This window comes from Balaenoptera borealis, assembly GCF_965194805.1.
Source record: "Balaenoptera borealis genome assembly, chromosome: X".
Lineage (NCBI taxonomy): Eukaryota > Metazoa > Chordata > Mammalia > Artiodactyla > Balaenopteridae > Balaenoptera > Balaenoptera borealis.
Window position 1 is genome coordinate 108,790,408 of NC_138881.1, and position 27,518 is coordinate 108,817,925.

The following is a 27,518-nucleotide window of genomic DNA, read 5'->3' on the forward strand; positions in this document are numbered from 1 at the left end:
CTCTTTCCTCTTTTGAAAGGCCATCTGCCCTCTCACTTCCAGGAGACCTTCCCCAATTAAGTTAAGGAGGGAGAAGAATGATCTTCCTCTAGGTAAGCCCTCCTCGAACCCACCATCACCTAATCTACAAACCTTAAGTGCCACAGGCTGGTTGGCACTTCAGCTCCCGCCCGCTGTGAGGCTAAGTGCATGTGTATTACTAGAGCTCCAGAATTGGGTTTAGATTCTTCAGAGCAGCGGCCTGGGCCTGCTGTGTTTTTTTTTTTAGGATCAGGGTGGCGCCAAGAAAGTGGTCACCTAATGAGACAGGTGTTTTCTGTGCATGGATTCCCACAGAAGCAGCAGAGCTGAACTAGCCTCTCTTATCCTCTGGGGGAATTATGGGAAAAAGACAGATTATCTCCTAAATCTATGTCTTAAGTACCTCCTTGTTATCAGGTCATCAGGAATTTGGGGAGGTTAAGACTAATTGCCCACTCTCCCATCCCCCATCCCATCCCATCCCCCAAGGCCTACGGGTGGGGACCAAGGGACTGAGTGAAGTGGCTCAGGGGTGGTCCAAGGGTGGTCCAGGGCCTCCTGCCCTTGTGTGTGGTCACAGGCTTCTCAAGCAAACAAAATCCATTTGCTAGCAGATGGAACCTCCAAGTTACTTTCTGGGAGGCCTTTGGAATGGGAGTGGCCCCCAGCCCCCCAGGAACTCTTCTGGGCAAAGGTAGTGTCCCAGCCCCAACCCAAGGCCTCTGGGCATGAGCGAAAGGAGGCAGAAAGTGAGCAGTGGTTGGCCAGTCGGCTCCCAGAATTCTACACTCAGTAGGGTAATAACAACAAACTGATGATTGCTAAATACTTGCCAGGGATGGAACATGAGGCCTTCTCTCAAAGGAACGAACTCACTCGTATTCCTGCAGAGAACGAACCTTGAGATGAAGTGGTGAAGAGATAAAGATGGCAATGTTAATAAAAATGTTAAAGACTTGATTTTTACTCTTCACTACAGCACTGCCTGCCACTCAGAAAGATTTTAACACACACACACACACACACACACACACACACACACACACACAATCTTCTTCCACATCCCTTCCTTATCCTGTGTGACAGCAGAGTTAACAAAAAGTTAGCAGAAAGATGTGGAAAATCTCCCTGTTGGTTTTATGAATGGGCATCGCGTGCCCTGCCAGCACTGCCAGAGAAGCAGTTGATCCCTGGAGCCTGGCAAAGTCAAGGGTGTGGGAGGAGGAAATGATAAGAACAACAACAACAATAATAATAAGAGCCACAGAATAATAGCAGCTAACACTTACTGGGTGGTTACCATGTGCCAGGCACCATGCTGAGTGCTTTACAGGCATTATCTCATTTAATCCTCACTCAAACCCTGGGAAGTGGGCTCTGAGACTCAGAGTGGTTATGTGACTAGTCCATAGTCACACAGCCAGTAAGTGATAGGTCTGGGATATGAACACAGAGAGCCTGTGCTCTTCCTCCTCCGGACAATATCGGTCTCGAGAAGAATATTGGGTTAGATTGGAAGAGGAAGGGAGCTTCGGGAAGGGCAGGTGGAGTGAGAAGTGGGAAGTGCCAGCACTGGGACAAGAAAATGGTCCCTCGAGAAGATGGGAACCTAGGGCAAAGCTTCCTCAATCTGGGCAAGTTGTTTAACCTCTTGCTTCTTGTTGGTCTGGCTGAGAAATGTTCTGGCACTTTCCCTCGCAGATCCTCCTGCATGAAACACCCCTCCCTGCTCTGCCTGACCCTCGTCATCACCCTGGGAGAAGGCTGGGTGGGGTCTCTTTGCCAAGAAACTCACGTTAGGACACAATTTCCCAGGCCGAGAAGTCAGGGCACTCTGGTGTGCCTCTGTAGTTTTGCAATGTGCTGGGGAGGGTGCAGGGCAAGAGGGCAGTGAGAGAGGAAAACTGATGCATGGCGGGGGCGGTATGTGTGTGTCCAGGTGTTTTTATCCAATTAAATCCAACAAGGACCAAGTCCCCCTCCACATCCAGGCATGGGAGATGCAAAAGTCGCAGAACAAATACATGGCTAGTCCTCGCCCTTCCCCAGGGGGTCTGGACAGAAACATGTGGGACATTTTAGTTCTCGGCTGGCTGAGAAAATGAAACTCTCTATCCTCTACCCGAACCTCTGGGCTTCCAGAGCAATCCGAGGACCCTGGGGAAAGATGGGACTCAACCAGCCCGTGCCTGCAGTGAACACCTGTGGCGGGGCAGTTTTCCTGTCCCTTTGGTGCCCTCTGCCTCTCTTTTTCCCCTCTCTCCCCTCCAGGGCCTGTGCATGGGCGGTGGAGGGGACAGAGGAGGCAGGAGATCAACATGAAATCCCCTCAGCTTGTGGGGCGGGAAAGCCTGGCCAACCTTTGTGTCTTATCAATCCGTCCTGGGGGCGCTGGGTTCCCCACCTGGGCCATCCACTTTGCATCTCCCGGGATGGAGACTGGGGCTTGCACCGAGCCACCCACACTGGCTGACCTAGTCTTTTATGTGACATGCATTCGCCAAACAATTATCGAGGCTTTGAAGGTCAGCCTGTGGCCAGGGAAGAGAGAGAAAGGCGTCTTCTCGCCCTTTTCTGCCTAGCCCAATCTCCCCCGCGCCACCCTGCCCCCTTCAAGGTCTAGCTCAGAGCCGAGGCCCTCACAAAGCCTTCCCTCCCTCCCCCAACTGCTGCTGACCTCAGAGCCCCGGCCGCCTCTGGCCCCTGCTCCAAGGAGCACAATTAGCACCTGACCAGCCGCTGGCCTGGCTGCTTGTCCTCGCCTCTGATTGTCTCAGTGTCTTAGTCATCTCTCCCACCCCGCCCCCTTCGCTCGTCTCCCCTACAGCACCTAGCACAGGTTGGGCACACAGTAGGTGTTAATAAATGTCCGTTGAATTGAAACTCAGCGGCCCCTATGAGGTCAGAACCGTCATAAGCACCCCGACCAGCAGTTCCTTGGCAACCAGCGCTGGGGTCCGAGCTATAGGGCATTAGCGGTGCGGCCGCTATTACAGGCCACGCAAGACTCAGCGGCCAGAGATTTGCAGGCAGGTTGGTGTTGATGAGAAAAGCCCCTGACCCCTAGGAAAGCGCCCATGGGATTCTGGGTACCTCGGATGAGTTTCCTCTCTCCCCTGCAGAACTAGTTTTCAGTCTGAGAACCACAAAGGGAATATATTGGCGGTGAAGCCAGAAACCTCTTTGCAGCTTAGAAATCCTGGAGAGAGAACCAAGCCTGCGCTGGGGTCAGGCCCAAGCCTGAGGGGAGAAGGCTGCCCAAGGCCCTTCCAAGGTTGGTGGGGGACCTCCGGGAGGTGCTGGGGGCGTGGCAGGCAGAGGGGCTAGAGGGGCGTCTGGGGGTGGCCCTAAGTAACGCCGTCCTGTCCTGCAAACCAACAAATCACACCACTGAATGCTTGCCACCTGCAGCCCACACAGGAATTGGGTCTCCCCCTCCCTCTCATTCACCCAAATCCCAGGGCAGGCCTCTGTCCAGGGGTGGCGTCCTGACCAGAGCCCAGCCAGTGTCCCCAGACAAGGAGAAGCCTCCAAGTCTGGGGTACCTGGCTCCCCACACTGGCTTTGAATTAGGCATTCGAGCCCGGCTTCGAATTATGGTTATTTATATAGATGACTTAGCCACCCTCTCTGGCCCCCTCCCACATTCCCCACCCTGACTCTGGCCCATGCCAGAAGGTACACACAGCCCCGGAAGACAGGCGGTGTCTTCTTCACCTCTGTATTTCCCTCACTGCCCCTTCGCTGATGCCTAGTACGGGGACTGGTTCTCAGCAAATGTTCGCTGAGTTCAATCTGAGTTTCAGGCACCGTGTAAGACAATACCGTAAGGCTCGCTTGTGCTTACCATGTGCCGTGCACTGTTCTAAGAAGCAGCTTATGTGTATTGATGTATTTGATCCTTGGCAAAACTTTATGAGGTGGGTCTGATTTGACAAATGAGGAAACTGAGGCATACAATTGACTGGAATCACACAGTTAGTAAATAACAGAGCTGGGATATAGACCCAGACAGTCTGGCTCTAGGGATGGGAGGGAAAATGAAAAAGCTGAGGGGTGAGGGGTGAGGCTCGCAAGAACCAAGGCCAAACTTCGGCGCAGGGCTTTCCCTGGGAAAGCAATCCCCTCAGCCTGCGTCTGGCTGGGCCTCTCAGGGAGGCCCTGAATTTTGCAGGCTAGGGATATTTTGGACATCCTATTAATCAGGCCCCTGAATGACAGACCACAGCACCCTCATTTTTAGATTCCCATATAGGACAGAGGAGACAGAAGCTGCTGTCCCATCACTTAGCTCAAGGCAGGGGGAGGGCTGCTTTCAGGCCTCCAGTTTGTCCAGGGGTGGGCGCCAGTTCCTGAGCAACCACCGAGCAAACAGTGCAGCAGTGGGAGGAATGCCAGACATAGTTGCAAACAAGCCACTCCTTCGGCTCACAGCTAGAGGCTGGGTGAGGGTGGCAACGTGGAGCCTGCTCCACGACCCCCACCCCTGCAACTCACACCACCCGGGCTTTGAACCCAGAGACAACCACTTGCAAGGCAGCCTCTTCCCCACACTGGCCAGGATAGGAAGTCCTCCAGGATAGTTAATTCCTGCACTTAACTCAAGATAGCTCCCCGTTATCTGTTACTGCTGTGGGTCTACTGAATTAATGGTTGAGAAAGTGCCTTATAACCGGTAAAACCCTACATAACTAACTGCGAGGAGGAATTTGCATTCTTGCCGTGCAAACGTGACCCTGAGCATTTTCAGTGCCAAAGTGTCCTGTCTCCCCAGAGGAGAGAGTTAGATCTGATCCCTTCACCTCCCCCCTCCAACCTGGCACTCAGGCCAGGGGTCAGCTCGCAGTGGGTGAGTCCCTGATGGGTGTGCCCACCAGCTGTTGGGGCCAAGCAGTGGTGGCTCTGGCCCTGGGGTGGTGACCTCACTTCCGCTCCTACCTCCCCAGCACTCCTCCCATATGAGGCCCCACCAGGCCAAAATCGAGAAGTTCAAGGTTAACTGATCCTCCCCACTTTAAGAGCTAATTAAAATGATTAGCCACAATGAACCGCCAAACATTAACCAGAAGAAGCTGCAGGACCAGACAGGCCTCTATCTCGGGCAGAAGGATGAGGGGCAGGAATCCAACGGCCATCAAATCCCATTGCTGGCGTGTGGGGGGTGGGCAGCCGGGGAGAACCTGGCCGAGGCGCGGAGCCAATGGGGTCAGGAGGTGACTCTGGTCAGGAAGGCCGTGTAGTGAGGGAAGGGCGGCAGACCTCGGGTGCGACGGAGGGGCCGGGAATCCATAAAGCCGCCGCCTCAGCAGTCTCCAAAAGCAAGGCGCTGTCGGCAGGGGACCCCGCGCTGCGCGGCCGCTGAGTCCCCGTGCCGGCAGCAGAGGAGGGAACAGAGAGGCGGGAGAGCCCGGGAGAGCGGGAACGCGGGAGCGGGAAGGCTGGCGGCCGGCTCACACGGAAACTCCGGCCCCTCACGACAGAGGTCTCTATTTTGGCGACCCAATTATCCAAGTCATAGGTTCATAGGTGTGTGTGTGCGCGCGCGCGTGTGCGTGTGCGTGTGTGTGGAGAGAGGGAGAGAAAGAGAGAGTGTGTGTGTGAGTGTGTGTTACCCTAAGGCGCCTGGTCCCAGAAGCCCTAGAGGCCGCCAGATCAATCTAGCAGCCCCGCCAGTGAGGCCCAACCTCCTGCCCTCGGGCACCGAGCTTTTGGGGCGGGCTGTCACGATAGGCCCAGTCACGGACCCCGGGCTGCCTGGGGAGAGGGCAAACCGGCCTCCACCCCGACTCGGGAAATCGACTCAGCTTCTAACCCAGGATCCGTAGTCCGGGTTCCACAACGCACACGCGGTGGGGCGAGGCAAGGGCGGGACGCAACACGCCGCCGCTCTCCCACCCTGCCCTGGGCCCCCAGCCCCTACGCTCCGGGGCCCAGGCGTCCCCTATCCCGCCCTCCGGCAAACTTTCCGAGGTCCCCGAAGGCTCCGAAAACCGGCGCCATCGACGTACCTGCCGCCGAAGGGGCTCGGTAGCGGGGCCGGGGTCGATCGCCGCGGTCCCCTCCCCGCTCCGAGGGCCGAGACGCGGGTCCCCAGCCCGGCCAGCCCGCTTTCTCCCCTCGGAAGCCGGGCCGGGCGAGTGGCGCCGATACCTCGGCGCCGGCGAAAGGAGAAGTGGAAGTTGAGCGCGGCGCCCGGTCGGTCCCCGCGCCCGCCGGGGCCACCGTCCCCCTCCCTCCTTCCCTCCCTCCTCTCCTCCCTGCCCGCCTGCCCCCGCGGCCCCGCGCCCGTGACTCACCTCGGCGCCGGGGCAGGCTGGTCCGGGCGGGCGAGGCGCAGGGCTCTCCCACACGTCGCGCCGCCAATGGCAAGTTGGAGGGCGAGATGCAAATACCAGGTGAGACGGCGGCGCCCCTGATAAAGCGACTCCGGGGGGTGGGGTGGAGTGCGGGGGGAGCCGGGTGGACGCCGGGGAGGGTCAGGCCGAGGGAGGGGGCGGCGGGGGCGCCCGGGGGGGGGGCGCGAGCCAGCGGAGACCTGCACTCAGACAACCGAGCGAAAGGGGAAATTGCACTAGAGACACACACGTCCCCGCAGGCGGCGGCTGGGGCGGGCGCGAAGGAGGCAGGGCGGGAGGGAGGGAAGAGCCGGAGGGAGGGACCGACGGGAGGGACCACGGGCGGGCGGGGTGGGGGAGGGCGCGAGGGAGGGACGAGGCGTCTTGGTGGAAACAGCGCCCCTCCACCCCCGGCCCGCCGCGGTCGCCAGCACGGCAGGGGGAGCCGTGCCAGGGGCCCGCGCGGCCTCTCCTTCCCCTCCCGGCTCGCTCGCCCCCGGGGAACCGCGAGAGCAGGACTCCCGCGGAGCCCACTTCGCGCTCCCAGCGCCCCAGCCCCCACCTGGCGCGTTCCGGGGCCCGCAGCTCCGGCCGGGAAGCCCCTACACAATGCCTCGCAGAGAAAGCCGCTCCATTCCCGGGGGACTCTGGATGGCTATGTCCGGCCCCCTTGGCCTGCGCGCTCCACTCGCTTGACGCCTTTGGCTCCAGCCCTGCGCTCCAGATTATTACTGAGCGCCTGCTGTGTGGAGGACCTGGCGTGAGGGCGGGCCGAGCGGGTGGGTGAGGCCAGGAGATGCCCAGAGGATACAATTCGGGAACGATATGCCAGATGCCGCGGAATCCCTGGCCAAATGCTCGTGCACTTGGCGCGACTGGAGAGTTTTGGGGATTTCTTAGGGAAGTCGAGCTTAGGGCTCCGGGTGGGGGAGGCCGGGAGGATATGAATCCGGGGAAGGATTGGGGGGAGAGGGGCTGGTGCAGCAGGTGCAAAGGTAGCCAGAGTTGGGGTGCTGGGAAAAAGCTCATGCCCCTTTCTGTCCAGAGCCAGGCTGCTCTGCTTGAGGCATCTACTTGAACCCCAGTCTCCCATTCTGCCTCCCCTTTACCCTCTACTCTGACCTGCCCCAGCATCCATACCAGCCCGCACCCTCCTCCGTCCCACAGCTAGGAGGTTCTAGGAGGGAGTTGGCTGGGAATTCTCACTTCTTATGGCTCTGTATGGTCTGGAGGAGGCATCTACCTCCCGGGCAGAAAGCAGCAAAGCGGAAAGGGCCCCGGGGAGGAGGGCTCTCTGGGGGGTGGGGGTGGACCAAGGGCCTGAGGTTCAGGGACCTGCTCAGCCACCAGCATCTGTCTGCTTCCCCAGCCTTGGGAAAGGAGAGGCCCTGGCACAGGACTGGGGAGCAGGAGTGGTGGTGGATGATGGTGGCGAAGGCAGCTGCAGATTACAGGTTTCCGGGGGAAGACCTAGGGGCTGGACTGGGGCACCGGGGCACCTTGAGACCTCTTGGCCACCTAAAGTTAAGTCCCTGAAATAAGTGCCGAGAGCAAATTTCCAGTTTTTTTCTCTTGTAAATGGGCACACTTTCCCCAGGGGATTCTGGATCAGGAGACACAACAATTTTCTGTTGTTCTCTTGCCAGGGAGGCTCCCCTCTCAAAATTGTGGTAGGTCCCAGTCATCCTTAAACCCCCTTTACTTGACCTTCACACACACACACACACACACACACACACACACACACACACACACACTTTCCCATTTTGCTGAGAGTTCAGTGGTCTCTAACATCAGACAGACCTGGGTTCCTATTCCAGCTGCACCATTTAGCGGCTGTGTATCTTTGGGCAAGTCGCTTAAACTCTCGGAGCCTTACTGTCCTTATTTTTAAATTGAAGATAATAAGAATCTACCTCCCAAGGCTGTGGTGAGGCTTGAATGAGATAGCCTGTGTCTGTGGCAGTGCCTGGTGCTTAGTAAGCCCTCAATAAACGTTAGCTGCCTTCAGCACCATCTCTGTCTCATCTCGTTTTTCCTCAACCCAGCTATCGGGAGAAAGTCTGCCAGGGCCGGAAGCTGCTGAGGACGAATGGTGGATGCCTCCTATGAATGTTTGTGGTTTAAACCAAGGTTGAAGCCTCAAGGCATGGAAGTGCCAGAGGAGAGGCCTTCCTCTTGGGATGGGCAGGGAGAGAGGACAGCATCGGGCCCACCAGCTTATGGTGACAGGCCCTGATGCCTGCCAGTGACCTGGAGCCTATGGCTTGTGGGAATCCCATAAGTTCCCACCTTCCGCAGCCACTCGGAACTAACCGCAGCCCCATGATCTGGGAGTTGCAGCCAAAGCAAACCCCACCCCCTTGATGAAAACCTGGTGCTGCCCTCGCCTTAGGGAGCCCTAGGCCACCGGAATGACCTTCCTGACTCCACGGCTCCAGGTCAGCCAGGCTGCCCTTCCCGATGACCTTGCTGCTGCCCAGCCCTTCCCCACCTGGCTCCCCGCTCTTCCACTTACCCGTTGGGTGAGCCCCAGCCAGGTGGGGCCAGCCGGCTGAGATCACCACTCCTGACGACAGGCATGATGTCTCTGCCAATGGCTCATTCCCTGACTTGGCAGGAATTCCCCTTCTCGAGTTGCCCGTGAATGCCCAGGCTGCGCCATCCAGCTCTCAGCCTCTCTCCTTCCAGCCCTGTTTCCCCCCCACTCTCCAACCCCAACTCTGTCCTCTCGACCCTCAGAACTGGGGTCCTCCTGGAAGAGGAGGGGCCTCCTGGCTGCCCAGAGCCTGTGTAGGGCCACCTCCCCGCTTCTGCACTCAACTTGCCTTTCCACCTTGGCCACTTTCTCAGCCCCTCTTTTCAGCGGTGCCTGCTAGCCTATGTTCTCCTGCAAATCACCCCAGGTTCTCTGGAAACAAGGTGGCTGGTTGCTTCCTCCCTCCCTTAACCCCTTAGCCTCAACAAATTCTATTCAAACCTGTGGCCAGAACAAAATACCACAGTGCCACAGCCTCTGTGGCCATGGCCCTTACTTTCCACCACAGACACATGCTAGAAAGGTCGCCTATCAATCAGACTTTCAGAATGAGAAGCATATTCAAAAGTCAGGAGAGAAGTTATGGTTTAAAAGGAATCCTCCCACCTGTAAAGCTGAGATGTCCCCTCTAATCCTTTCTATACAGCCCGCAATCATTCCTCTGTTGATATGTTCAGTAACTCCAGATTTGCCTCTGTTGGGTTGACACGACGAGGCCCTAGATAGATGCAAATGATGGACAGAAATCTCTAAGTCCCAGGCTGTGGCTGGGCATCATAAGGAGTTTTTGTCCTAAAAAGATTGTTGAGTAGCTGCAAGAGAGAAGAATTCCTTTGGATAGGTTATAGCAGAGTGCTCCTTCCCGGGAGACGAGCTGATCTACTGTCTGGCACATACTGGGGGGTGACGGAGGTGGGGTGCCCAGGTCAAAGCACAGGCATGCCGGTGGGAGAATGTAGTTGGGAGCAACTTCCCAGATTATGACTTTCATCTGGCCAGCCACCTTCCTTGGCTGGGGCTCTTGGAAAGCCGCTTGGTCCCCACCCCTCACCCACCCCTTCTCTCATTAAAATGGAGAGCTTTCCATTTCCCCTCCAGGCCTTTACTGGGACAGGACCTGGCATCCTCAGAGCCCCTACAAAATTTCAGAGGAGCGCTGGGTTTCACTTTTTGGAGGGGCCAGACAGCAGCTCAGGGGCCTGCCTGGAGGGAGATGACAGCCAGATATAGGAGGTGCCACGGGCCCTGAGTGAGTGCTCTGCGTGTCCACCCTGGGCTCAGCGGCTGCGGGGAGGCGCTGTCCCCACTGCACGCACTGCCAGGGGAGCCGGCCTAATACTGTATTTGGGAAACAGATTCAGTGCCTCTGGGCTGGCGGGAGATTTGGAGGGTGGGTGTAGGGGGAGGGACCCGACCCTGTGGTTCATTTGCAAAAAATAAGGAAGAATTGGCTCAGGCAGAGTTCAGTAAATGAGGGCAAGCCCTCTGGAGTCTCTAATCCCACTGGTCCCTAGCCCCGATCTTGGGGCCTAGGCTCAGCCTGGAAAAGTCCCTTGGAGAAGAGCCGAGAGCAGGCGCCTGCTCTGGGGCACCTATCAGAGGCAGCACAGCATCCAGAGTTTTTGGGCCACTGTCCAGTGGAACTAGAGTTAACCCCTCAACCCCCGACATCTGCTGGCTCAGCACCCATCTTGTGTGGTGGGCAGCCTCGCTGTGCCCCTCAGCCCTGCGGGGATTCCAAATGACACTCCAGAGGTGCCTCTCCTCAAGGCTGCAGGAAACACGAGTGGACCTAGGGAGGCCTTGGCCCAAGGAGCTTCTGCTAGGGGGCAGGGCTCGAGACGGGGGTGCAGAGGGATGCCAGCACATGGAGGCCCTGCCAGAGGAAGGAGAGCAGCGAGTGATTTCCCTGGCGCTTGAGTGTGCTGGGGGACAGGGACACAAGTAGCCATTGGGCTGGGCGGTACCTCCTCAGATGGAGAAGAGGCTCAGGAGAGAGGAGGGGGCTGCAGTCACGTTATATGGGGCGCTCATGTTCTATACGGCGAGTGGCGCCTCCTGGAGTTGTGCGGGAGAGGGCAGTAAGGACAAACCCAGGAGAGCTGGGGAGGGGCGCTTGAATGGATGGAGAGAAGACGAAGGGCTCATTTTGGAACACCAAGTGGGGGCACTGGGCCTGACTGCAGGTCCTCGGGACTGGGGATGTGGTGGGATAATGGGGAGGGGCTGTGAGGGGGACTTGGTTCCCGACTTCACCCACTTCACCTCCTGCCAAGGGGCGGTTCCAGGCTGCGCTTTGTACCAGGAGGTAAAGGACTCTGCCCTTTCAGGATTGCCCCATCCCACAGGGAGGCGAGGACAAGCCTGAGGCAGGCGCTAGACAGAGGCCCGAGAGGAGTGCAGGCACGCCTCACTTCCCCTACCGTGCCCCCATGACGGGGCATGTTGTTGTTGTTGTTGTCGAATCCAGAAAAATACAACATTTAATGTCTATAAAGGTGCAGTATGAGTCATTTCACGGAATGTCTAGGCCCCTTCACTGGCAGCAAACAAACTTTCCAGCCCTCTTTTGAGGAAGCCATCCAACTGGGCTGCCGCTGCTGGTGTGTGTGTGACAGTGTGTGAGTGTGTGTGTGGGTCTGTGTGTGGGATGGGTCTCTGGAGGGCCTAGCCTGCCTATGTGTGACTCCGTGTGTGTCCCTCAGATGTGAGCGAGGGCGTAACCGTGGCCAGTGTGTGCATACACACACACACACACACACACACACGGGCTCGACTCTTGGATGTGAGTGTCAAGTCCCCTCGTGCATGCGTGTGTGTTTGTGGAGGGCGTGTGCATGTGTGTGTCTGCAAGGCAGTGTGGTATGTGAGCCTGTGCGTCTGAGGGTGTCTACGTGTACATTTTTTCCTCATCGCTGCCAAATTATCTTCCCATCTCTCCCCTCACGAAGTGAAGGGCTGGCTGAGGGAAGCTAGCAGTCTAAAGGGGGGGGGGGCAGCCGCGGAGGGGAGAGGGGTTGGAGGAAAACCAAAGCAATTCCACTCGTCAGAGGAAAGTGTCAGCCAAGGATGAAACTGAAACCGAGGCAGCAGCTCGAAGGCACCAGCACCCTGGGATTGTCCCGAGGCTTGGGTTCCTCCCACTCCCCGCCCCCCCCCCCCAGCCGGCTGTGGAGATTAGTCAGCCTGCAACCTCCGACTTGGGGTTGAGGCAGTGAGGCAGTGGTTAGCACGTGACCCCATTAGTGCCCATTATCACATTAACACAAATTAGTATATCAGATCCTCTCCCAGTCACCTAGTGGGGCGCAGGGCCAGGCTGGAGGGAGAGGCCACAGCTCAGGCCCTGCTCCGGGAGGAGAAACCAGCACGTGGGCATCAAGGGAGGGGGCAGGCTGAGGACTGCGGCAGGTCAGGTTGGGGACAGAAAGTGGGGACGGGGGACATCAAACTCTGACAATACGATCCTTTTCCTAGGTCGTGCTCTGGGAGGAGACACTTTGGGGAAGGGGTTGGTAGAAAGGAGGGGGTTTCCAGGAATAGCTGGGCACCGCCCTGTAGGAAGGAGGCCCGGGCTCTGAGGTCTGGGCGGGAGACAGACGGTATTTCTCCTGGCACACAGTGAAACCTGGGAACGTTTAGGATCCTTTGGGTTTTTTTTTCCCCCTTTCCTCTCCTTTATGGAAAATCCTTAGATAACTTTCTCAGATGGCTTTGGACATCCTGAAAGCAGAGGAGCTGGACTGATTGACGGAGGAGAAGAGGCACCCAGAACCCTAGTACAGGGCATAGCTTTTATATCTTGGCACCGATAAGGGAGACACACTCTATCCATATATTTATACGTAAAGTTCTATCATGGAAAGAGCCAGCCACTGGAGCTTCTGGAAAGGGTGAGGCTGGAGCCCCTAACAACTTTTTTCTTTCAGCTTAAAGGTGTCTGGCCACAGGTTATTTTTGTGCCCTGATACTCTCAATATGTTAACTAACCAGCCACCACATAACCATGAACCAACATGGGAAGGTCAGCTGCATCATGACTACTAGAGCTCAGGGCCTGCACGGAGGTAGGGCACAAAGCTCTATCAACCGAGGCCAAGGTTGCAAGTTTGAGCCCCAGATGGGCCTCTTCGCTTTTTTTTTTTTACATAGTTGCTGAAGACCGGGTTGACAAGCATGGAATCCCTAACCATCGCCCTACATCTAGCCCAAAGCTGAGCCCCTACCCCTCACCTAGCACGAGCCCTGGTCCCAGACTGCACCCCAACGCCGGCCACAACCTGTCCCTTTGCAAAAGATGCACCCTTGGTCTCAAGGGAGCCAGGCTGGAGAGTGGCTGCTCAGGGAAACCCACCCCTAACGCTGGAGAAGCGATTCAAAATTTCCATTCTACTGCCCGCGGGTCAAGAGCGCCATCCCTGGAGAGGAAACGCTGTCCCTAAACCGCGGTCCCTTAGCTGGAGGCGAGCTTCCCCGAGCTCTGCGGGACCCGGTAGGTGCCCCGAGGGACCCTGAAGAAGCGCGCACCAGGCGGCCCCACGCCTGGACGCTAACGTAGCAGGTCGGCTCTCCGAACTCTGCCGCCACTCGGGTGGGAGCGCCGGGCCCGAAGGACAGTGGGGGTTATGGCGGCCCCTTGCGCCTTCCCCTCGCCATCCCTTTGCATGCGCCGCCCACCCTGCACCCCCGGGATTCCCCGCGGGGGCAGAGCTCCCCACCCAGACCCCCAGCAGCGCGCCCACGGCGCCTCAGCAGCGCCACCTACAGGCGGAACGCGCGCCACGTCTCGGGCCGAGGCGGGAACTGGCCGCGGCGGAGGAGGAGAGGGGGAGAGGTCGGCGCCGCTGCCCCGAGCGGTCCCCGCTCGCCAGCGGCCTCCTAGCGCCGCCCCGGCCCCGAGCGACCTGGCCAGCCCCGAACCCCGTCCCGCAGCCCCGCCCAGCGCTCCGACCTTCCACTCCAGCGGCTGCACTCCGAGCGGCCTCTTGCCCCGGGCGCCTCTTCTCGGGAAGCAGTGAAGTCACACTGAGCCCGATCCGCTGACTCATGAGAATCCTGCCCCCTCCCCGGCACACCCCTTGAAACTTCCCCTCAATCCCTTCTTTCCTGCCCACCCCCCTTCCTCGCTCCCCGTCGGGCGCGAAGGGGCGGGTCCGGACTCCTGGAGAAGGACTCGGTGGGGCAGCTGGGAGAGGAGCGGCGGGAGGGCGGGAGTCCTCGTGGAGACCACCAAGCTCGGTCTCCGCCCCATCCACGCCGCTCTATTCTGGGGAACAACAGGTGATGCCTGGGAGGGCAGTGTACGTTTGCAACTTTGGGCAAAACTCCCATCAAGGTATTCTTTTGCAATTATCCATCTCACGCAGTGAGCCTCGCTGCTTCAGGACTGGCTGGGGAGTTCACTTGGAAGCTGAGGTCTCTTTGGAACCTCCTGTTCTAGTGAAGAGGCCAGCACAAGGGCTGGCGCCACCAAGGGGACAAAGGCGGAGTGCTCTGAGCTTTGAGCTGCCCTCCACCCCCTGCATTAAGTCAAGCTGATCAATTGCCTGAGAGGTCGATGTGGCCTTTCTCCCTTTGGAGAGAATACCTCCCAACTTGGTATTGGCCCAGGCCAGGTTGAGGTGGGGGTGACTTTGAGGCCAAGGATTCCCTGTTTTCACCACCAGTCTCTGCCCCCCCCCCACCCCGCACTGTGCCACTAGTTTGAGGACTCCCACTGTAGTGGGAGACCCGAATCTCACTCAGGCTGCTTGGGATATTAGTCTCAATAAAGGTGGCCGAGGACCTCAGGCCTGGGCCAAGGAAGGCTTCACGCTGGCGGGGCTCTGCAGGCCTGCTCTGAAACACCTAAAGCTCCCCTTTCCCTCTGGAGGCACAGAGATCCTTAAGCATCCTTTTCCACCTAGCAAATCACAGTGCTGGATTTTCGTTCTTTCCCTGTATGCAGTTTCCTTTTGTCTCTATGGTAAGAATCGGGTGGTGAAGCTTGCCAGCTTCCTGGCTCACTTGTCCCTGCACTTCAGGGCAGGGCTCTGCCAGGACCATGGCCAACGTGGAAATGGCCATGGACTTAAGAGCAAAGGGGGTGTACAAGCTAGTCTCAGGACTTGGGGCTTATGTGGTATGAGGGGGGTTTTCTGAGCTAATTATCTCAGCATCAAGTTGAAAGCTGCTTGGGTTAAGGTGGCTGTTCACCGGCCAGCTCTGCAGGGTGTGTTTGTTGGGGATTGGGAGCCACTGAATGCTTGTGTAGGAATATATGTGCTAGGATCATGGCTGAGCATTGTCTCACCATAAAGCCTTCCTGGGGAAATTCTGGGCTTTCATGGAGCGTAGTTTTAAGGCTGTCAAACTCTCCATGGAGAGCAAATCTGGCAAGCAGCGATTTCTAGGGGCCTAGGTCTAAATGTTGCTTGCTGAGTCAAAGAAGAATCATAAGCCTCAAACTAAAACAAACAAACAAAAAATCTGTTGAGCCAAAGGGACAGCAGAGGCAATGTGGGGAGACATCTGCCAAAGGCTTTGGGTCCCATTAGCATCTGCTCTAGACTTAGAGATGAAAGGCAACTGAGTCCATGGAGAGATGAAGAAAGTCCTGGGCAAGCACCTGAGAGACTTTTCCATACACAGGATGTTAGAGCTGAGGGTGGAGGGATGATCTAGTCTGTTCTCTTCATTTTACAGATGAGGCTGCCGAGACCTAGGAAATTAGCTGCTCTGGGTCATCCAGGAGTGAGTGGCAAAGCTGAGACGCAAATCCCAAAGAGCGCTTTTTCCGCTGTGCTCCCCAGCTTCGGGAGGAAGAAACACGGGCAGGGAGCACTTACTGGAACCTGAAGAAGAAACACAGGTAGAAGGAAAACAAGTGGGCGAGGAAGGAGGGAAAATGAAGGGGCTGAGGAAAAGTGAAGAGGAAGAGGGGTGATCTCTTTGGGCAAGGAGGCTGGCAGCTCCATCCTCTGTATTCAGGATATTATACATATTTATTTAAGAAAACATATTCATGTTCTGCTCCTAGAGATGAGAGAAGTTACAAGCAGAGAATGGAGGAAGAAACACGATTTGGTCAGTGGAAGAAAAGCCTGGAGTAGATGGAAGCAGAACAGTAAAGCCATCTGAGGAGTGACGAAGTTCCGATGTGAACTCACACATCATACTCCCAGCACTTCTGTTGCACTGATGGGTCCTGTTGACCCGTCTGTGTCCGCCACTAGGTTCTAAAGCCATTGAGGGCAGGGACTGTATGTTACTCATCTTCTTATCTCTGGGGCCTATTGGCCCACGGCATGCAGCAAGTTCCGCAGTATGTTTGCTAGCTGACCAATAAATCCATTTACGAACGTATGTATGTATTCATAAATTCAACACCCATGTTGGGTGTTCCTCCAGAAGCATCTCTGTGTTGTGCTGCAAATGCCAAGAGAGCACAGGCGGGAACCTGCTTGGGAAGCCAGACACCTCTGTCCAGGCACCAGATGCGACTCCTGGCCTTCTCCAACTGAGACACAGACCTTGGAGGCTCCACTGGGACCAGGTAAGGTCTTCAAGAAGGTACGAGACTAGGCAAAACTCACAGGTGGGCCTCCCGAAGGTATTTTGGCTCTTTGTCTCCAAATTGTCAATGCCCACCAGCCAAAGACCACCAGGGCACTCTTGCAGTCGAACCAGTTGAGTTCATTGCTCACTGCAGCGAGGGAGGATGCATGCCCTGGGGAACCATGGGGTGTCTCAGGAAGAGGGTGCTGGGAAGGACTTATTATAGGATTCAGGCCAGGCTGGGTGATTTGGGGGAGGGTTTAAGGAAGCTGGGCTTTGCTCTGGATTGGATGCTGTCAGGGAGTGTCTTACTGAATCAATCATATCCAATAGGAGGGCAGACTGGAGCGAGGCTCAATATGTAATTGGTAAGGAAGCAGCAGTCACTTAGATTAGCCAGGACGGAGGGCGGTATTTGGTCATTTCTGTGGCTTGGGCAGTGTTCATATTTTTGCCTGTGTTCACACGTGATTCTGGAGTAGTCTTGCTTTTGTCTCCATCCACCATGATCAGGGTGGCCTTGTACGGTTCTAATGTCCCGTGAACCTGTTTACGTTCAACAGAACACCCAGGCCTAGTGGGGCGTGTTAAGCCAGTCTTTAGTGACACCAAGGCCTTGCTGACAGTCCCAGACCAGCTTCCAGATGTCAGGGGCTGCGTTTCTCTTTCCCAAAATGTTCATTTTGAGACGATCCCTGTCTTCCAACCAGGGCTTAGCAGTCCAGAATTTAAATATTCAGACCCTCCCTATACTCTGACCCAGTTCACACCCATCTGTAGAACCAGCCAGGCGGGGGACGTCATCACTGGCCTGAGCTGTGTGTCTCTGTGTGTGGTTCTGTGTACATTTGTCTGTGCCCGCCAGAAATTCCCTGATAAGATGGGAAAGAGGCCAGAGGCGGTCTTACTTCACCTCTGCGCCCGGCAGGACTTTCCCTCTGCCCAGAGAGCAAGGCACTGGAATTGAGTCCCAATGGCCTCTAGGGCAGCAAGGGTGCCCAGCTTTAGGTGGAGTCAGGGAAGGACAGAAGGGATATTGCAGCAGCCAAACTTGAGAGGAGCGGGAAAGGGAAGGGGTAGTGGTGGAAGGGAGGGGAGAGTTCCTTTGTATAAATGGGTCTCTAGAGGGGCTGCTGATTTTCCTTCAAGGAAGCAGCCTGCAGTAGGTCACTGTGGATTCCCCACCCCGCCTCCCTTTCACTTTAAGCCTCTTGTCTCCAAAACAGGCCCTGTTGATTAGAACAACAAAAAAGTCACACATGTTGACCTCATCCTCCACTAAGAGGCTTACTCTGACCCCTTTCCAATCAAACACACTTCCTTCCCTCAGGTCCATTTCTCCAGCTAAAGTACGAGGACATCCCTCGCCGTGCCTTACAGGTGGCCAGGCAAATGTTAGTACCATCGTGAAGCGGTGCCAAGGTACCACCAGATGTCAGTTGTAAAATGGCAAAGAAAAGCGAGGTTGAAGTCAAGTGGGTGAGCCCTGAAAGCTGGATACTTTGGCAGAGCCCCAACTCTGCAGGGTGTGGCTAGCCCTGTACTGCGCTGTGCTGTGGCCCGGCTAATCACAGGCCAGCTCTCAAGGGCCAAACCTCAGCTGGCATTGGTCGTCTGTACGGTCAGAAATTGGTCCTTGCGATCCTTGGGGGCCTCAACAGGTTAAATGCATCCTGGGTAAAGTGGCAAGTCGTGGCAGTGGGTGAAGTAATGGGGGTCTGATAACCTGGATTAGAGAGAACTGAGGCTACAAGGCAGAGGCTCACTCTTACAATAAGCCCTGTTATCTAGCATCATCCAACCAAGCAACCAAGGACTTGGTCAGCACTTTGCCAGGGTTTTGGGGGATGGCGCATGTTGTCCCCATCCTGAGAAAAAAGTCTCTGCTCTGGGGTAGCTTGCAATCAATTTAGGGAGTGAACACTAATAATGCAGAGAACGACTTAAAGAACAAAATCAAGTTCAAAGGCAGTAGGTGCAATCGAAGTTCAGAGATGAAATCATGCGCGGTCACTAGTCCAACTGGTACTACATCACCACGGTGGGACTTCATCTGGGCCTTGAAAGATGAGCGGGATTTGGATACGTAGAAGGGAATAGGGACGGCGTTCCAGATGTGAAGAGCACAAACGGAAGTTTAAAGGTGGCAATAAACCAGATGTATATGTGCGTGTGCACATGCACGTGAAGTTGTGGCAGAGGAGGCCCGCAGGGCAGAGTGGGCTGAGGTCAAGAGCGCCATGGAAGGCTTCAGACTTGATGTGATTGGTGACAGGGAGTCAATGTCACCAGGAGGTAGGGTGGGGGGATATGGACCAAGTGATGCTTTAGGAAGTGATCTAGCAGCAGTAGTTGACAAAGGACAGATGCTCTGGCTGATGTCCATTCTTGGTGTGTATCTTCCTGTGGACACAACTGACTATATTATACTTCTGCGTTCACATGTCTGCTTTCCTCACTGACACCAGGAGCTCCTTAAGAGAAGTGGCCATGTTTTCTCCATCTTCCTCTTCTGCCATCTACCTGGCTCATGGTAGGCACTCAATGAACACTGAATAGAAGAATACATCCTTTCATTTTAATTAACTGAATTATTATGACATTCCATACAAGGATGACAACTGTCAAAGAATTAGACTAAATTGTACCTGATACTAAAACAAGGCAAATCACAATTCGATCCGTTTAAAAAATGATTTGTGAAACACTTCAGGATCTTACAGTTGTAAGATCTTTGTAAGCAGCAATTACTGTATAATAAGTCCCGTTTCACAGGATACTAGATGAGTTTTCTACCTACATTATGGACTTAGATATGTCATGCCTCAGATCATATTTCACTAAACCTGTATACATATAGTAAGAACCTGTTCTAGTACAGCTAATTCTTAAAGTGGACATTTGTCCTGTTCTAGTGTTCAGAAGGGATTTCATTGTAGCTGCAACTCCCTTTAAACAAACCCAATATCGAAAAAATCCAGCCTGGTAATAATTTTCTCTTTAGAAGAAGATTCACAATAGGACTCTTGAAAGTAGTAAAAATTTCCTCTTAATTGAAATAAGATTTGATTTTTAAAAGTTAAGTAATTTGAAATGCAAAAAATGAGTTGATTTATGAAACTTTGACTTCTCTTCCCAGGAAATCATTTGTAAAGTGAGGCATGCCTATAAGCCTATTTGAGATAAAAGGGGTTAGGAGAGGGCAGATTTCTAGTTTGGGGGACAGTGGGCGGAGGAGTTGAGAGGCCACAATCCCTCAGAGTCAGGCTCCAGGCTTAGCCATGAGGCGGCAGGTCTCCGAACCTTCGTTTCTGTCTGCAGTAAATGTCTTTTCTGCCCTCCCCTCCCAAGACCAGTTCAGTTCTGGGCTGGGGGGGTACACAGGGGAGCTGTCCCAGGTAGAGCAGAGTCTAGTCCACATGTTTATGTGTACACTCATTCAACGATTCACTAAGCACCCACTGTGAGCCAGACCCTGTGCTCAGCTCTGGAGAGAGAACCATGAGCAAGACAGGAGAGCCATGGTTCTGGCTTCCAGGAAGCTGCAGAGCAGCAGGGAGACATGTAAACAAGGAACAGGCTTGGAAGGATCAGGAAAGTCTTCAGAGACCGGGATGTTCCCCAGAGGAGGGGAGAGGGGTCAAGTGCTGCGGGCAGAGGTCACAGCAGGTCCGTACAGGATGTCTGGAGGGGCGAGGGAGAAGTTCAGTGAATGAGAGAAGCTGAGAGTGTGTAGCAGGGATTACAAGGCTGAGGAAGGTGATGCACTTGGGAGTGGCTCCAATTGACTTGCTCTCTAATATGCACAGCTTTCCTCCCTTCACACACTTGCTCCCTTTCAAAGAGAAGAGAATTTAATTTAGAAGAATCGGGTTTTATTTAGTGATGTGAACATTAAGAATTTGCCTACATGGTTGAAATATTCACAAAGGACTTGATTATTCACACTCATACATACAGAGGAAGTCTGCTGAATAAAAAACGCTCCTTTACCCATCCAAGCTGCTGTCGGGGACAGCAAAGGGCCTGCCTGTTCCACAGCAGTCTTCAGTCTTCATGAATGTTGAAAAGCTTCGCTACTTCGTTGAGATCTTCATGTTCCTCACCGTCCTTAATGATCTGAGGGACAGAGGAACAAGGAGTGTGTGCGCTGGGCCGCACACCAGGGCAGCCTGGGCCAGTCGCCACTTCACACTGGGAGGGAGTTGTGGGAATGGCTTTCTACGAAGCCCGAGTGAGCATGTGCCAACGCCCGTGCTACCCAGCCATGTCCCGAGTGAAAAAGAAACATACCCGAGCCAAGGCGATACCTTTGTTCTGCTCAGGCACAGTCTGACCCGGGTGGACAGTGCGTGGCAGGACATCCGACGAAGTCACAGAGACGGCTTCCGCCCACACCTCCCATCTTCCTCTCAGAGCCCTGACGGGCACCTACCTTCCTTGCTATTGGCATTCGGTTGAAGATGTTCCACAGCACGATTCCCACCACCACTTTGTCCCTGAGGTAGAAGATGATGCCTTTGCCGTAGTCCTCCCCTTGGGCGGGGGCCTGGGGGACTACAGGGTTGCTGGGAGGAAGAGTGATTTCTGAGGCCTCAGACTCTGTCTCACTCTCTGATCGGATACCAGTCCCTGTAGCCAATCCCCAAAACAAACAAGCAAAGTCAAAACAAAACAAAGTCAGTTCTTACGAGCTTGGAAATTTTAGAAGGCAAGTATCTTTCAACACCTGCTTCAAGCTGCTTCTAAATGATTTGTTTTTCTATGCCGCCTCAGTAAACACTGGCCTATTCTAGCCCCTCTCCATTGACAAAGCCAACAAAAGCTCTTCCTTGCCAGCTCCTGGGCACTGGGTCAGTCTGACCCCAAACTATCTCATTTTAAATTTACACTATGGATATTCCCTGGTATCTTTTTTCAAACTACAGAAGACTTGCTCTTGTCCCCTGAGAAACATTCTAGTGCTACATGGTCAGTACAATAGCCACTAGTCACATATAGCTTTTCTAATTAAAATTAATTCAGAATTGAAGTTTATTTCAGTTAAAATTAAATAAAATGTAAAATTCAGTTCCTCATTTGCACTAGCCACATTTCAAATACTAAAGAGCCACATGTGGCTAGTGGCCAATGTATTGGGCAGAGTAGAGATAGAACACCGCCATGATAGCAGAAAGTTCACTTGGATGGCACTGCTAGAGACACTCTGGCCAAAGCAGAAGGCACTTCCATATGGAAAAACCATAGTGCAAGTGCTTCCTCCTGTGCAGGGTGGTGGCAACAGCCTGGGGAGAGGGCATTTTGTCTTCTGGGAACAACCAGGCTTCAAGTAATACTGCCCAGTGGACAGAGTAGTGACCTGGAGTTTATAAACACCTACTGTATAAGTCCCTGGGTCCCCCTCCTGGATCCACTTCCCAGGAGAGGTCCGAATTAAGGAGTGGGTATATGTAATCCACTTAGATTACACAGGAAAAGGACCTCATATCCATATAATGTCTTGCTTCCTCCTTCCTAAAGAGCAACTTGTCCTTGAAACGCCTCTAACAAGAGGACACAGAGGTTAAATAACTTCAGCCAAGGTCACGAAGGGAGAGAGAAGAGACCTGGGAGTTAATGAAAGAGATGTGTGTCGGAGAGAAGTTCATTCCGAGAGGTGCCTCCCGTCTAAAGAAAACCCGCTATTAAGATCTGACAAATGGAATTAGAGGCAGCTCAAGAACTACTCAGCCCAGTTCTTCACTGTTCAGGGCCCAAGGAGGGGAGCAGGTCCCAAACTAAGGTTCTCAGGCCTAGCTCTTGGGATCAGCAGGAAGCAAAAAAAAAAAAAAGCCATTGAAAAAGTTCAGGTTTTCTTAATCACGCAGGTCTTCCTAGTCCCTTGGGACAAACTAGACTTACAGAGTCGTCGAGTTAGCCACCGTCCAAGAGTCCAAGAGTCTGGGACGACACCCACAATCCACAATATCTATGCTTTGACCAGGATACCTGATTTCGCCAGCTCTCAGACCACTAAAGAGCGAGGACTTCGGGTTTGGTTTATTTTAAAGCACAACATGAAGAGAGGCTTTCACTGACAGTTCCCTCTGGCCAATACAGATACCCCTTGTTCAGGAGGATTTGGACCATGGTTTCTCAACACTCTTCCAAGAGAAGTGGTTGGGCTTCCTTACCTGACTGCTCTGTGGCAGATTTGGGGTTGTCTTGTGCGGTTGCTTTTGCAAAAACGCCGACTGTGGGCAAACTACTGTCCACAAGACCAATAGCTTCATAGCCAACATCGGGGCCCAAGTCACTCCTAAGGAAGGAGAGAGAAGAGGGTGTTCTGTCAAAGGACTGTAAAGGATGGTGCGGTAGAACGCTTCCTCTAAGGCACCACACTTTTATGCCAACCAAAGAAACTGGTATGTGCCACAGCAAGAGAAACGCCAAACTGATCTGTCGCCTGCTAGGACATCTGGGGACGATTGTGAGAAAGCACGATTATTCCAAACAGGTTTTATTTTCCTAACAAGCCACTATGCATATCACAGATCCATACAATGATCTATACTTTCTTAAATTTAATCATTTAATTTTTACCATATCACATTTGGTGGGGGTGGGTTCCCCACATTTACTATTCACTACCTTCCTTTACTCTTTTTAAAACTGCCTTTTTGAAACTTTAAAGAGTGCTCCATATTTATGGAATCCAGAATCTGGGATATTTTGTGGTTCTATTAACTGACAGTACTCCCTCTTAGCTTTCAATTTTCAAGGCTGAAGTGCTTTCTATAAAGTGGCACCTTCACTCACTTGGTCATTTTATTTTCATTGTTCTTCTTGGAAACTTTTCCTATCATCATCATGCTGTTTTTAATATGCTAGGAACTTCACAGAATACTTGTGGCACAGACACACTATGGTTTTGTAATCATCCAAGCTACTTGAGCTGTTTTGTTTCTGGTGCTCTACATTTTGTTATCTTCTTGGCCACAGAAGCTCACTGGACTGGTGTCTTCAGGGAACAGTCTACAATGACTTCTTGGATTCTGTTCCTGGAACCTAACTGATAATTGTATAGCTACAAACTACTTTTTTTCCTAACTGCATTATCTTACACGTGTTGACCCTGAAACCCATCTGTTACATGTTTTTTGCTGCCCACTCATGAAACTGTGTGTGATCGTCTTAAAATGTACTCCCATCAGCTGAGAATTTCCCCAACAGAAACTGCTTAGAGGCTTCTGAAACCTTGAAGTTTTATGTACCCCATCTTTCAAATCAACAAGATGACAGTGGGCCAAACAGGGGCAGCTCCAGTATTCAAGAATGTCCATTGTTAACTTTCTACTATCCAGAGAGCCGCCTATATACGTCTGACTCTGAGTTGCTGATCTTAAGGGTTACATATGAGTGAGCTGCCTTTTCTGTCAGTAGGTTGGGCTCAGTAGAATTAGCAGCAAAGAGCAAATAAAATATACTGCTGCCTGTATCTAAGAGCACACTTCTGTACTACCTATTGTAGCTCGAACTCTGAGGTATTTTAGCAGAAGTGCTGATGCCATTTCCATTCATTCACCTAGTCTAACTTATGTCAGATGGAACCCTTTTACCAGAAGATGGCTCGGGGGTAGGCTGCGTGGACACGAGACGGAATTTTTTCACCCTCTGTATGAAGCTAACTGGCCCACCAGGAAACCAAAGCATATAACTCTGGTTCCATTAATTCTGTGTTCTAACCAATTGAGTCCTCAAGGCACAAAACTATTACCAGAACATTGACTGATGCCAGTACGGCTTAGCAGCTCCAGTCATATTTTCTCCAGCCAATCTTCCGCTCACAACAGCGTGATCATGGTGCTCCACCCGCCTCCTACCCAACTTTATATCGTAGAAACATGCAGCATCTCCTGCCTTTGGAGACAAATACATTACATGAGCACATGATAAAAAAGCAAGTTAAGGACAGAACATACACTTTTGGGGCTCAAAAAATGCTTGTGATGTTAACTAATGATTTCCAACCACAGGCCAGAATCATACCTACACTATCAAAAACAGTTGAGCTTCCATTTTCACAAAAACCATTCTATGCTTCCACAAAGCTAACCTTAATCTTCCATGCTCCAGCTTACACCTATTTCTTCTCATTCTGCCCTCAGCAGAAACAGGATATTTAATAACCATGATTTGCAGAATATTCTTTCCTGTGTGGAATCCAGTTTTTAGATGTGACTGCCTCTTACCTAGACACCTTTTCCAAGATAAAAGTTTTTTGGTCATTCACTATTCATTCATTCATTCAGCAAGTATTTACAGAATACTTACTCTGTACAAAGCATTATACTGTCTGCGCTGCAGAGACACGCCTGACACAGACCTCGCCCACGAGGAGTGTATAAGTGAGTTGAGGAAGGCGCGGCACTCTTCCTCACTATGGTGTACCATGCCAGAGGTGTGCAGTGAGCGAGCTCAGTGTTTCAAGCAGAGAGAGAACCCCCGGCTGGAGGTGAACAAGGCCAGCTTCACAAAGGATGTGGTATGGGAGCTCTCTCACCCTTTGTTCATCTTTGTGGCTATTCAGACACCCCCAAAGCAACCTAAAAATCCAACATGTGAGCAATGGCGAGATAAACTCTGAAATCCACCTAATGGAATATTATACAGTCGTTACACTGTTTATGGAATCTGAAGCAATGTGGAAAAAACTTACATTCGAATGTTAAGTGAAAAAGAAAATACAAATGTTTATACGTAGTATGCTCGCCATGACTGTCTACAACAAAGAAAAAAACTATGCGCGAGAAAATGAAGGGAAGAAACTACACCTAAACATCAGTGGTTGCTGCAGGGGAATGTCCCTTTCTCCTTTTTGCCTGTGTTTTTCATACTGAGCGTGTATTGCTTTTATAACAATTTTTTAAAATCCAGTACACTGTAACTTTAAAAAAAAAAATCTTTACGGGAAAAACACCCTGCAAAGTTCCTATGTCCTCAGTTGCAGAGTCCATAATCAAACACAATACACTTGTAATGATCTAACAATAGGGAAATTACCTCATGGTTCCTACATACTATAGTCTTGTTTGTGTCATAACAGATTTTTAAAAACAGCTAAAAATAGTACTCAAGGAAAATGAAAATGGAGTAATTTTCCTTTCCAGAGAATGTTATAAAACTGCCTCATCCTCCATTCCCTGGACTCGTGTTCAGGCAAGGGAATAGCAGATCAGTGTGAAAGCTGCGCACACGCCCGCCAGGGTCATGCTGATGGCTGCTGCCAACAGTGGAACCAGGAGAGACCTACTCCTGTGGGCACGCACACTGTTCATTTCCTTTTCCATGAGCCTGCAGCGTGAGGCCAGACCTGATCTCGTAAACCAAGCAGTTCACAAGTTTCTGCTCTCCACCCTCAGCTCCCAAACACGCTGACCCTATTTGGGTGGGCTGCTGCTGAGCCTTCGCACACCACCGGGCAGACCTGCTCCCAGGCCGGGACCAAGGCACCGTGCCTGGTCAGGCTGTCATCGCATACTTACCACCCAGATGTTAGAGCGGGCCTGGAGCTCTGCATTTACCCGGAAGCCACCAAAATCAGAGTCTATCTCCAGTCCGCCAGTCTTGGCCAACTCAACATTGGGCTCCAGGCCCACGGCTGCCACTATGTGGTCAGTTTCTACCTGAGGACAAAAAGAATTCAGTCAATTATTACAGTTTCCTCGTATGCCTATGAACCCAGCGACTATAAATCACAGTCACAAAAAATCACAAAAAATCACAAAAAATCGGGGCTTTACAAAAAAAATCATCCGGTAACTCTGGTCAAAAGACTTTAAGTTCCATTTCATAAAGTGCCACCCCTCCACATATACATACCCCCTACCATCTGAACAGAAATCTGCCACCCTAGGAAGGTCTCAAAAATCTGTGATACACATAGGAAGAGGCTATGGGAAATGGTTCCCAGGCGGCTACTCCGGCTCTCATCATTCTTCTTTTAGCAAAAGACAGTTCATTAAGAAAATTATGACAGGTTAATGGTGACTGCCAAGACAACTAATCTACTGGTATCAAATGAAGGAGTAAGAATGAGGAAAGGGCAGAGCAGGCTTGGAAGGTGTTCTGGCAGCCTGTCTTCCCCTCCTTACCTTCCGGCCATCTTTCAGCTTGATGAGTAACCTGCCACCGCTGACTCCAACTGATTGCACAATAGCACTGGGCAGCACCTTAACCCCCTCTGTAAAGGCAAACGAGACCTGAGGCTGAGCCTGTGAGCCTACCACCTTCATGACAACCAGAGAAGCTGACGAGAGTAATCATTAGTACGTAGGCAGCCTTGGAGAGCCACAGGCACCCACGCCCACAGTTCACTTCCAGCACTTCCAGGAATCTGGTGTGTCAGATTCAGAACACCTACATGAAGCTGGCTGACAGGAGGATGGTGGAAACTTTTCATAGGGCAGCTGGTAAGGCTTATGGACAGGGGGTTCCCAAAGAAGCAAATTTTGCCTTAGTCCTCACTCAAGGCAAGAGTGGGAGCATATGGAAAGAGTGTCTCTACCTTGCCTGACTTTTTCCATGGTCCAGTTGCTGAGGTATTCGGGGAGGATCTTTCCCATATTTCCTTTCTCAGGGAAGAGCTGAATCACTTCTGTGCCCGAGGCTCGAGCTGGGAAGAAGAAACAGAGCAGGTATAGTGGAGGCAAAAGTCAATCCGAGAAGACAGGAAGAGAAGTAAAGGAGCCACAGGCAGCCATCTACTGCACACAGGGCAATGCCGCGGCCCAGGCCAGAGCGCCCGTTTGTGGGGCACTAGGGCACAAGGGCATCCACAAGGCAAATACAACAGATGCCAGAACTTGTCCCTGGATTCAGCTACATACTGTGAACTCAGTGCACTTATACTTAGGCTTACACAAGTGCCTTGCAAGCTCTGAATAGTAAGCACCCTCCCGAGAAGATGCCCTGATTTCACACAGCTGAAAAATAACATTAAGAAAAAAATGGTTGCCATGAAACATTCAAACTGGAACTCACAGATCTGTCAAGCTGGGAACCATCATGTATCTGAAAGAAGCCTTTGACTTTTACAGGGAGCAGCA

At 52.8% G+C, this 27,518-nt stretch overlaps 2 protein-coding genes and 1 long non-coding RNA gene across 10 annotated transcripts in view; 1 reads left to right on the forward strand and 2 right to left on the reverse strand.

The window, feature by feature from the left end:
• Positions 1-13,935, reverse strand: part of ELF4 (E74 like ETS transcription factor 4) — a 47,854-nt gene extending 33,919 nt beyond the window's left edge. For 4 of the 8 annotated variants that reach the window (XM_082377777.1, XM_082377780.1, XM_082377773.1 and 1 more), the window contains exon 1: positions 6,030-6,167. The gene's annotated coding sequence lies outside the window, so the exon portion shown is untranslated. Of the gene's footprint in view, positions 1-854; positions 921-6,029; positions 6,168-6,317; positions 6,457-13,846 lie in introns of those variants that run through there. The other 4 variants (XM_082377778.1, XM_082377774.1, XM_082377775.1 and 1 more) reach the window with 3 other exon arrangements.
• The window catches only part of LOC309620919, a 36,957-nt gene continuing 15,716 nt past the window's right edge, over positions 6,278-27,518 (forward strand). The window contains exons 1-3 of the long non-coding RNA XR_014239733.1: positions 6,278-6,416; positions 15,580-15,745; positions 15,914-16,429. This is a non-coding gene — a long non-coding RNA (uncharacterized lncRNA). The remainder of the gene's footprint in view (positions 6,417-15,579; positions 15,746-15,913; positions 16,430-27,518) is intronic.
• Positions 20,285-27,518, reverse strand: part of AIFM1 (apoptosis inducing factor mitochondria associated 1) — a 28,627-nt gene continuing 21,393 nt past the window's right edge. Inside the window, exons 10-16 of the mRNA XM_082377781.1 lie at positions 26,978-27,085; positions 26,565-26,653; positions 25,956-26,096; positions 24,188-24,330; positions 22,605-22,729; positions 20,867-21,063; positions 20,285-20,550 (exon numbers count right to left, since the gene is read on the reverse strand). Of these exons, the coding sequence (XP_082233907.1) occupies positions 20,479-20,550; positions 20,867-21,063; positions 22,605-22,729; positions 24,188-24,330; positions 25,956-26,096; positions 26,565-26,653; positions 26,978-27,085 (875 nt within the window). The 3' untranslated portion in view covers positions 20,285-20,478. The remainder of the gene's footprint in view (positions 20,551-20,866; positions 21,064-22,604; positions 22,730-24,187; positions 24,331-25,955; positions 26,097-26,564; positions 26,654-26,977; positions 27,086-27,518) is intronic.